Source organism: Nomascus leucogenys, chromosome 9, assembly GCF_006542625.1.
Source record: "Nomascus leucogenys isolate Asia chromosome 9, Asia_NLE_v1, whole genome shotgun sequence".
NCBI lineage: Eukaryota > Metazoa > Chordata > Mammalia > Primates > Hylobatidae > Nomascus > Nomascus leucogenys.
The window spans coordinates 51,200,138-51,212,181 of NC_044389.1; the positions used below are offsets into that span (position 1 = coordinate 51,200,138).

Below are 12,044 nucleotides of genomic sequence, written 5' to 3' on the forward strand. Positions count from 1 at the left end.
TCAAACCATCTCTATTCTACTCTCTACCAAAAAGATTTAAAAATTCTACATAAACACTTGTTAAGTTAAAAAAAAATAGTGAGGGTACAAGAACACACACACACAAGTATGAATGAAACATGGCTAAACAGCCAAAACAGAAACTCATAATGGGAAAGTTCATAAAAAAGAGACTTTCATAAGTTAACTAACAAGAAAGCTAAGTACTTAAATAAAGAATTTTGCTGTTATCCTGGTAAATGAACATAGACTTGAATTTTACAAGCCTGCTTAATTTCATAAGCTATAAATATCAGGCAAGGTGAGGGTTTTAAATACTTTAAATGTGCTTGCCCATCAATGCAGACAAGGCTTGAAAACACCATATTTCACCACTTGTTTTACAAATGTTAATGTCTCTGAAACGGGAATGCATCCACAATTGATATAGCATGTCAGAGTTCATTTAGCAACATTTTTTCTTTCTTAGTGATATAAAATGATACAACTTCTATTGGTGACAGCTTGGAATTGAAGTACATACAGTATAAATATTTGGATAATATTCTCTTTTTTTTTTTTTCTTTTTTGAGACAGAGTCTCACTCTGTTGCCCAGGATGAAGTACAGTGGTGCGATCTCGGCTCACTACAACCTCCACCTCCTGGGCTCAAGCGATTCTTGTGCCTCAGCCTCCTGAGTAGCTGGGATTACTGGCGCACATCACCACGCCTGGTTAATTTTGGTATTTTATTAAAGATGAGGTTTCACCATGTTGTCCAGGCTGGTCTGAACTCCTGACCTCATATGATCCACCCACCCACCTCGGCCTCTCAAACTACTGGGATTACAGGCATGAGCCACCACGCCCGGCCTACATACTTGGATAATATGGTCTTTTAGTCTTTAATAGGATTCTAAATTTTAAGGCTATTTCTATTCCTACAGAAATGGAGTTTTTTTTTTTTGGAGACGGAGTCCTGCTGTCGCCCAGGCTGGAGTGCAGTGGCATGATCTCAGCTCTGCTCACTGCAACCTCCACCTCCTGGGTTCAAGCGATTCTCCTGCCTCAACCTCCTAAGTAGCCACACCCGGCTAACATTTGTATTTTTAGTAGAGACGGGGTTTCGCCTTATTGGCCAGGCTGGTCTTGAACTCCTGACCTCAGGTGATCCGCCTGCCTCGGCCTCCCAAAGTGCTTGGATCACAGGCGTGAGCCACCATGCCAGGCCAGAAATAGAGTTCTAAAGGACTCATAACTGCCAAAAAAGAATGACAATAATTATCTTTTATTGAGTACTGGTATTTGGGGGTGAGGAAACTTGAAGAGCTGTGCCTCCCTTTCTTCTTCAGTTAGAATCAATGTCAGTGCTCTCCCATCCTGGACAGGCTTTTCTGCCTCTGAGACTAAATGCTCAGCTCATCCCTCACGTATCAGCAAGCCCTTTGTCTCCTAATCTTCTCAGCCTCTAACTTCAAGCCCAGGCCCTGCTGCCACTCCTTTGTCATACACTTAACTACGGTACCCCATGTGGAACCTCCAGAGCCCCTCTCAAGCCCAACTCACTCTCAGCCCTCTGACTACACTGTTTAGAAAACACTCTGCCAAGCTTGGCCCAGCTCTCATAGAAAACTTCCTTCTTAAATTCAATGTAATGGTCTTTTCTTGTGCCTATGGCCCAGTCTATGGCAAAATACTTTTGACCCAGGTGTCCCCAAACCTTCATGCCAAGTTGGGTAATTTATTGAAATACCTGAACTGGAATACATTTAAAAAAATAAAAAAACAAGATATAAATCTATGTAATAAGTGAAAGACATTCCAAAGGCTCTTTAGAAAATTTAAATCATTGCTGGGGGCTGAGATAGATGAGAGAAGCACAGAAATGGTAAGGGTAAAATAAAAAGTTTAAAGAAAAAAATGTGAATTTTGCTAGCTTCTGTAAAAGCATGACATACATTCCTGGGCACCAGATGTCTTGCAAACAGCCTGAATGAAGGGAATGATCTCTTGAGATTTCTTCCAGATCATAAATTCATTTAGGATCTTGGATATATTTGTTAAACTGGAGCTAATGTAATATCAAACTGCATAGTTAATGAGGCAGGGCATGTGTATAAGCATAGTTTTTCATTTTAGTATAAGAGAGGTGATGTGGGAACAGAAAAAATATTCAACAACATGCTAAGAATTAGGCAAAAATAATTAAGCCTATAAAAATCACTCTAATTAAAAATAAATACCTAGGGCTTTTACATTATAAAAAGCAATCATGGCCGGGTGCTGTGGCTCACACCTGTAATCCCAGCACTTAGGGAGGCTGAGCTGGGCGGATCACAAGGTCAGAAGACAGAGACATCCTGGCCAACATGGTGAAATCTCGTCTCTACTAAAATACAAAAAACATTAGCCAAGCATGGTGGTGCACACCTGTAGTCCCAGCTACTCAGGAGGCTGAGGCAGGGGAAATCGCTTCAACCCGGGAGGCGGAGGTTGCAATGAGCCGACATCATACCACTGCACTCCAGCCTGGCGACAGTGAGAGACTCCGTCTCAAAAAAAAAAAAACAAAAGCAATCACTTTCTAAGCTGAATTCAATTGGAAGTAAAAGATCTGTGAAAAATTTTTGATGATTACAATCTACTCAAAATCATGATGAATAATTATAAGTCCTAGACTGACTCTACATTAGGCTGAAACAACTACTGAGGGGCACAAAGGTACACAGCGTACAATGTGGCCTCCAGTTGATCTGTCATTGTAGGCACATGTGCCCACACCATTTTGTAAGCATCTGGCTTACTGTACCTTTTACATACAAGAAATTAAATGAGAGAAAAAATAACTGTAGTTACACCATATCACTTACAAGAATGGAAAATCTGCTTATAAGTCAAACTAGAATTAGAACTTATTTCTTAGATTGCTTCATAAAAACTAACATACCACTACTTTTTAATTATTTATTTACTAAAGAACAAAGATTTAAGTATGAAAAATAACCAACTGATTCACCCAACTCAGTAAGTTAGACTCACGTTTTCTGGTTCAACACCAATGTCTTCACAAAATTTCTCCATGCCTTCAGGGCCTACAACATCATCAGTTCCTGTGAAATACAGTCTCATGTAAATTAAATCTGACCATGCACACTATACTATTACCACTGTAGTAGTAGTATACTGTCAACAAGTAAGACTTAAAGGCCATTAACTCCTTTTGGAAAAAAAAAATCAAGTCTAAGTTGAAAAGTATTCTGGAATTTCAGTATCTTTAAAGGACTCTACTTTGTACAATCATTTAAATCAACTTATCACCATGTCCTTCAATCGTTGGAATATGGTATATAGCATTTGTCTAAAGTTAAGGCTGAATTCAATTCCTGCTCTTTAAAACAGCTTAATGTTCTACTCTTACTTGGGTAATAATTTCAATACATAAAATAACTTTTGGAAACATAGCAAAGAACCACATAATAGTCTCTATAAAATTAAATATGAAAAAACATAAATGTTTCTTTTACATAGAAAAAAATCAAGTTATCACTCTGTTCTTGATAAAGTCAGTAAGGCCCCCTTTTCCGTTCTAGCATTAGCTCTGATTGTTCCTGAAGCGTCCACACATTCCATCTCAAATTTATCTCCCCTTCACTTTGTAACCATTGGAATTTGGTTTCTTCTTCTCCTAGCTCTCCACTGAAATTCTTTTTGCCAAGGTCTCCTAAATGTCAAATCTAACAGACAAATTCAGTCTTTGTTTTATCTGACCATTGTATGAGGTCTGAAAATCTGAAGCAGTTCTTTCTTCACAAAACTGTCTCTTCCCATGGCTTCTTGAAGCACCCTCTCTCATCTGGCTTTCCTCCTTCCTCTCCTCTTTTGGCTTCTTTATGGGTTCTTCTGCTTCTCCCAGATGGTTAAATTTGATGTGCAAAGATTCATCCTTAAACCTCTTCTAGTGACTGCTATATACTTTATTCCTAGGAAATTTCAACCATATTCAAGGTGTCGGGTCCTACCCAAATGTCTTTCTAGATTACACTTTCTCCTTACTTTTGAACTACTTGCCTCTTTATCACTAGCTGCTCCACCTCCTGTTTAACTGCCATAACTACACTCATCTTCTGCTTCAAACCTACTCCTCCTGCATTTCACATTTTCAAACACTGCCTCACTAAAACGGAGCCCAGTGTCTCTCCATATCAGACCTGCTTATCCTCCTGTATGCTGTCCTAGCTGGTGGCACACCCAGAAATAGAAACCCGGGAGTCATCCTGTATTCCTCCTTTCTCTCACACCCAATCAATTATCAAGTGTACTACCAATTTCACCTTCTAATTATTTCTTAATTGCACCTCTCCTGCACCATGCTCTTTCAAGGCTTTATTCTTGACAACTACAGCAGTCTCCTCATGATCTCCAGAGTCTTCTCCCCCTGACCCACCCTGCAAGCAGCCACTGAAGGGATCCACTTCAAACGCAATCCCATGCTGGCTTAAAATCCTTCAATGGCTCCCTAGAGCCAAAAGATAAAATCCAAAGCGTTTGGCTTATCACATAAGGTTCTCTCTGTTCTAGTGCCTTTCTTCCCTCTTCAGTCTTATATCTTTCTAACTGCAAAACAAGTTTCTCAGAAATAAATGAATCAATAAAGACTGCTGGATGAATAAAAATTAAGGTCCAGAAACACCTACTTACCTGTGGCTTCACTCTGCACCACCACCGAACATACACCCAGCACGGTATTAGTCTTTGTGTCTCTGCCTATCTTCCTCTAGTCCCTTTCCTGTCCCCTCCTCTCCGTTCCCCCAACTCCCCTGGCTAACTTATTCAACCTTTAAGACTAAGAGCAAAGGGGTAGTCCTCTCAATCTACCCACCTGCAGAGGCTGGGTCAGGCAGTCCTGTGACCCCTCACAATTCTAGGAATGGTTCTCACACATTCAGCACACTGCATTCAAAGTCCCAGCTCATCTGTCTTTCCCTCTAAACTCAAGAGCAAGAGTTCTTTTATTCTTCTTACAAGCTCAGCATACCATCTGGCATAGAGTAGGTGGCCCAATAAAAATTGAATGAAGGAATAAATGAATGACTGAATACCAGAATATAGGAAACGCTCTACAATCCTCCCATATCCTCTAGATCTAGCAAGTCACAAGTCCAGCAGAATTCACCTTCTTAGTATGTATCCATTTCATTCCCATAACATTTGCTAGACACATCCTGGAGCTATGCACTGCAGTAGTTGCCTAGGGTGCAAATGGTCCCTGACCTCCATGAAGGGCGACAAAGTACAGTAGTAACTTCAATACAAAGTAACAAGAAGACTTTCACTTAACACAAAGTATAAGGTGGCTGTTCTTAACAAAGGAGGAACATTAAAGTCACCCGGAGCTCCTGCTGGAAAGTCTTATGTCATTTTTCTGCTTCAAATCCTTGGCTCCCCCTAAAGTTCAAACTCAGGCCCTTCCTCATAATCTGGCCAAAGCAAATACCTTTTTCTTGTTGCCATTATTTTCCTTTTAATCACAAATGTTCTACTTTGTTACACAATATTTTGCTTCATATATTCAAATCTATTACTTTTTTCTGGGATTTTGTCCCCTTTTATCCCCTTTTTATATAAATGTATAAACATAAATTTAAAAATATAAATTTATATATAAATATATATATATTTATATATTCCTAGTTTTCTTATCTTGATTATCAGAAGAAAACTAAATAATATTTTAGTTTTGTACATTAATACATAAACATGATACAAAGTTTCATTTGAAAATAAAAAATAAAGATGTTCCAAAAGTGAAGTTGTCCCCTCTAACTCCTCCCTACTCTGCAGAGACAACTATTTATTAAAGAGCTTCTTTAACAACACTTCCCAAAATAAGCCATCTATAGAACTGTATATACATGGAATATATAAACATGTTTATTTAGTGTTTCTAAGTTTGCCCAGGCAATTCTCTTTGGCCTTCCAAGTATAAAATAATTTAATCATTTCATCTGCAATGATCATTTCTCTCTCCTCCTTCCCAATATTTACATTCCTTGTTTCTTTCTCTTGTCTAACAGCAGTGGCTAGTAGCTTCCAAAGCAATGGCAAGTAAGAGTAGTGAGAGTGGACATTCTTATCTCATTCTTGACTCAAATAGGACATTTAGCATTTTCTCATACATATATTGCCTGCTTTCTTTGGTTTGAGAGTGCATATATCCACATGTGCACATTCATGTGTGTATTAGACACACTATACATCAATTCATTCAGATGATAAAAAATTCAAATAGAGAAGATACAGAGTAAAATAAACAGTAAAAAAAGAAAGTTGCCTTCTCCCTTTCTTTATCAGATAGACATGTATGCTCCTGGACCTTTTTGCTATATATGGGCAAATATATACTAAAATGCAGTTTTCAAATTTGTTCATCTACACACATGGGTTTGTGAGGTACTTGTAATTCTACACATTGCCTTTTTCACTGACTGTGTCTGGTAATCTTCCTGTGACAGTACCCATACATTTACTTCATTCTTCTCAGCTAATATTAATACATTTTATGTTATCCCATTGTAAGTGTACATATGTGTTTATTTATATGAATCAAAGTTCTTTTCATCATTCTACTAAAGCATTTAGGCTGTGAGATTAAAGAATAATTATTCTGATAAGGAAATATTCATCTATTCCTATTTTGTTAAGAGGTGTTTTTTTTTAGCAACAGATACTTTTTGGTATCTACTGATATGGCTTATTGAGAAGCAGTTGCATAGAGCTGGGGGAAAAGTTACTTTGTAATTCTTTTAAAATTCCTCTCTCTTTGGTTTCTATTCTTCCTGATTTAAAAAAGCTCTTTCTGTGCAACTTATTCTTTTATTTATTTATTTATTTTTTGAAATGGGGTCTGGCACTGTCGCCCAGGCTGAAGGGCAGTGGTGCAATCTCGGCTCACTGCAAGCTCCGCCTGCCGGGTTCATGCCATTCTCCTGCCTCAGCCTCCTGAGTAGCTGGGACTACAGGTGCCCGCCACCACGCCTGACTAATTTTTTGTATTTTTTAGTAGAGACAGGGTTTCACCTGTTAGCCAGGATGGTCTCGATCTCCTGACCTCGTGATCCGCCCGCCTCGGCCTCCCAAAGTGCTGAGATTACAGGCATGAGCCACTGCGCCCGGCCTGTGCAACTTATTCTTTTTTTTTTTTTTTTTTTTTTTGAGACGGAGTCTCGCTCTGTCACCCAGGCTGGAGTGCAGTGGCATGATCTCGGCCTGACCTCGGGATCCGCCCGCCTCGGCCTCCCAAAGTGCTGGGATTACAAGCGTGAGCCACCGCGCCCGGCCCCTGTGCAACTTATTCTTAAGCCTAGCAAGCTGCCTGCATTTGCCATGCCCCTGCACATGGCTTGGGTGTTCCCCGGCTTCCTCTCCCCCTCGTGCATCCTCCAACCTGGCTACTGCCTTCTCTTTCTGTCAATGTTCACGATAAAGATAATGTTTCTCTACTTATTTGCCTGTTTGCCACACGGGAAAATGAACTTTGAGCACGGTGCTTCTGCTGACTGCACCCCAGACCTCAACAAAGGTCTGCTGAGGTATCCTTTGCAGTGGTTATGTAAGTTATTAATGCTTTTTCTTTTTTCCCAATTTTATATAGTGTTGCTGTACTACTTATAAATACATGTGTCTGTGTGTTTTAGAAGAGCAAGATTTTAGAGTATAATTTGCAACGGCATGACTGTCAAAGTAATATCTTATCCAGAATAGGTTAAAATATAGTTTGCCAATCACCGTTATTGAAATGCTACCAATAACCCTGCCATCTAACAGTTTCTTTTAAGAGATGGGGTATTACTATATTGCCCAGGCTGGTCACAAACTCCTTAGCTCAAACGATCCTCCTACCTCAGCCTCCCAAAGTGTTGGAATTATAGGTGTGACCAACTGCACCCAGCCCTAACACTTTTCTTCTCATCTCTCCCATGCACACATTTAAATCTAGTTGTAATCGCATGATTTGTTGGGATTCTAGTTGTATTTTACACTAAATTTACCTGTAGAATTAAGGTAATTACCTCTGTCAAGCAAGCTAACAAATACACCACTGGCTAACACAAAGTAAGTTAGAAGTGAAGTTTGAGAGAAGTTTTTCTTTTCTTTTTTTTTTTTTTTTACTTGTATCTAAAATAATAAGCTACAAAATGCCCTAGGTGACAAGATACTGGAGGTACATCTGGTAAGGCTGATATATTGACAATAATCCAGAAAGAAGTGGTCCTTCCACTTTCCCTGCCATCTTAAGCAGGGGCCCCTAACTAAAGATATTTGACCTTTTCATGATGGCCCCATAATTACACCATGCCACATCATGGAGACCAATGGGGCTCACATGGTCTCTTAGGTAGTTTTTAACATTTCTTCCTTTGCTATGAGACCAGTTGATTATTTGTTGCAACTTTCCATGACTGACTTTATTTTTGGTAAACCAAACAATTCTGCTATAGAACTTAACCCAAAATAGACTAAGGGCCTACAGTCAGGACTTGTAGAACTATTATGACCTATGTATGTGAGCTTTGGTATAACTGTAAAACCAATGTTGGCACCTGTGTATTTGGTTTAATTCCTTATTCTTAGATGTATTTCAAAAAGTGGAAGTTATTAGATAAATTATGTAAACTGGTTGTCTTCATTCTTTTTTTTTTTTTTGAGACAGAGTCTCGCTCTGTTGCCCAGGCTGGAGTGCAGTGGCGCAATCTTGGCTCACTGCAACCTCTGCCTCCCGGGTTCAAGTGATTTTCCTGCCTCAGCTTCCCGAGTAGCTGGCACCTCAGGCACATGCCACCACGCCTGGCTAATTTTTTGTATTTTTAGTAGAGATGGGATTTTGCCGTGTTAGCCAGGATAGTCTCAATCTCCTGATCTCATGATCCACCCGCCTTGACCTCCCAGTGTTAGGATTACAGGCATGAGCTACCACGCCCAGCCTGGTTGTCTTCATTCTAATGAAACAAAATGGGATTCCAGGTTCAGATCAAGGTCTAAATAAACACTTCCCCTGAACCTCCCAGCTGATCCTTTCTAAAGTCACAGAGAGCTAAAGTACCAAAGCGCAAAAGGGAGTAAACCTACAACCGGAGAACAGGAGGAAAAGCTCCCAGCGAAGAAGGGTTTATTCATTACATTTCTGGAGATCAGAAATTGAGCTGGTGGAGATTTTAGAAAGTGAGAAGCTGCATCCTAGAATGTGCAGAGGATGACTGGGGTTAACTGGCCAGACAGAAACTTGGAGGAGGTGGGCTCAGGCCTCAGGAGCCACGGAAAGCAGAGGGCAAGGTACAAAGTGGAACTGAGAATTCTGGAAAGAGCTGAAGGTCCATCCACGTGAAATAATCACACACCAGGCCCCCGCTGCCCCTCCACTCCACTCTACTCCAGATTAAAAGGCAGGGAGTCAGCATTTATCCTCAGCCCAAACCAGCCTGCTCTCTTCTATGGAAAATGAACATGGCTCAATTTCATTTACAAGCCCTCTTCGTGCTGGTATCTAGGGGGCCTGTGGCATCACAGCCTGCTCCCACAGACTCATCCTACAGCACAACCTGTTAGTCACACTGGTTCTTCTCACGATTCATTTTTCTTGACTAATACTGACCTACGGTTTCAGTTAATGTGGTTGAGATACACAAAATGAAAACACATGCCAATGGGGCTTTCAGTTATTCCCAATGCCAGTTATTTTCCCTATGGACAAGCTATAGCAAAAGGGGGAAAAAGAAGGGGATGGCTAAAAATAGGAATAGTCACCTCTACACAAATTTCTTGAAGGGATGAGTTAAAACGAACGACTTAGCAGGGATTTCAAGGAACTCAAATAATGTAGCTTAATCTTTATGTCCAAAATGTCACCTTTCTAAAGTCAGAGAAAGGCAAAGAAGAAGAAAAGTCATACCTTGCTATTTTCTTGGCTTATATTATGAAAAAATCTGTATTTGCTTATAAAGGAAGGTACATCAAGAAATCAGAATAACTATGCTATGGTGATGGGATTAAGTGTACTTTTTCTTTAAAATTCCCTTCTTATAAAACATTTTCATAACAATAAATGTGAATCAATATAGGAAAGCAAGAGATCTTCATAATCAACGTGATAAGAATATGAGAATGCTCTTCATTCATTCAGAACCTATTTACAGAATATCTGGTACAGTGTCAATTACTTTTGTTTTCTGGAGACGGAGTCTTGCTCTGTTGCCCAGGCTGGCACAATCTAGGCTCACTGCAACCTCTGCCTCCCAGGTTCAAGTGATTCTCCTGCCTCAGCCTCCTGAGTAGCAGGGATTACAGGTGCATGTCACCACGCCCAGCTAGTTTTTTGTATTTTAGTAGAGACGGGGTTTCACCGTGTTGCCCAGGCTGGTCTCGAACTCCTGAACTCAGGCAATCCTCCTGCCTTGGCCTCCCAAAGTGCTGGGATTTCAGACGTGAGCCACCATGCCCAGCTGTCAATCACTTTTACTAGAAATTCTAAAGGTTTCCAAGAGATTCGGGTTCAATGAATCAAACAAATTCATGTTTAATTTGTCTGTAAACATGAAAACAGACAAATGCTAACAGCATCCATGTGTCTGCACTAGTGTCCATGCCCCGCAAACAAAATCCAGATCAAACTCATTAAAGGAATGACAGAGAATCCATTAGAAAGATGTTGGGGTAGCTCACAAAAGTCCAAAGAAGAACTACAGGAATCTGAACTATAACCTCTCAAGTCCTCCACCAGAAGAGAAAGACATGATCCTCCCAGCTTCAATCTGAAAAGCCCTGTGAAGATTTTTCTGACTGGCCTGGCCTGGGTTATGTGCCAGACACCTAGACCAATCTCTGTGGCCAACAGGGGCAAGGCTCTTATCACAAAAAGGGTTGGGTGGGAATAGGAGAAAAATAGCCAGATCAGGCTACAGGGGGAATTCCTCATTTTGATACCAATAAAAGGGAACCAAAACAAGTTATAACAAGTTATAAACACTATCCTGTGGAAGTTCAGAAAAGGCTACTAAGGTAATTAAGGGTTTAAAAGTTGTAAGAGCATGTCAGATGGAAAAGCGGAGAAAATCATTTCAGGCAAAAGCACAGGGAGTTCACTGTCTTTTACCCTGCAGATAGCAGGGATTTTTCTGGCCAGGAGATAGGGTTGGGATTGGAGGGGAGTGGCTGGGGTTGTTAAGGAATGTATGTGTGATCTGCTCAGCTTAGTTTTAAAAAAATAAGACAACAGTGGTACATGGCAGGTTGTCTGGAGAAGAGATGACAGGAAAATTGGTTTGAAGGTTGATAGAATAGCCAGTTGATAAGTTATAAAAGAGCCTGAAATATGGTGAGAAAGAAGAAAGGTAAAAGAGCCTTCAGCTTGAGCTTGTTTGAAAATTTTTTCTTTTTCTCTTTTACACCACACAAAGCCACAATAACAAATAAGCCCCAGGTTGCAAAATTATATTATCCAACCAATTATAGTAAGTTGCAAAAAGAAAGACTAAATTTAAGACATTTTCAGTGACAAAACAAACATTTTATGCCAAATGATCTTTCCGAATAGAAACACTTAATATAAAGAAATTTCACTGCACTAAGTAAGGGTTCAAAGCAGCAAAGCTTATTTTAACACAGGTGCTTTGACCAAATAATCACCCATTATCAGCATTCCAAATAGGTTTCCTAGCAATCCAAAGTATTTCTCCCAAGTCATTTCATCTTTTCAGTTCCTTTCTAGTGTTCTGAATTATTTGGCTTAGCTGCTGGCTATAAAATAGGCCATTTGGTGATTTGTTACAGCTATGTCCCTCTCCCTCTCTCTAACAGGGACACACACACACACACACACCCAAATTTGAAATGTATGCATTTTTAAATTTTTTAATCATCTCTAAGGTACTCCTTAATGTGATAAGGATCAGTCTTAGATGATAAAAATGATTACCTACCTGCATATTCATAGAACCATTCCAAACACCTTTTACTTGAAAAGGCTTCTTCTTCAGTCTTTATTCTAGTTGAATCATATTTTCTATACATGC

General features: G+C 39.8%; 1 protein-coding gene across 1 annotated transcript in view; it reads right to left on the reverse strand.

The window, feature by feature from the left end:
- The window catches only part of DCUN1D4 (defective in cullin neddylation 1 domain containing 4), a 73,295-nt gene that overhangs the window by 27,057 nt on the left and 34,194 nt on the right, over positions 1 to 12,044 (reverse strand). The window contains 2 exon segments of the mRNA XM_030818947.1: positions 3,019 to 3,089; positions 11,952 to 12,043. Of these exon segments, the coding sequence (XP_030674807.1) occupies positions 3,019 to 3,089; positions 11,952 to 12,043 (163 nt within the window).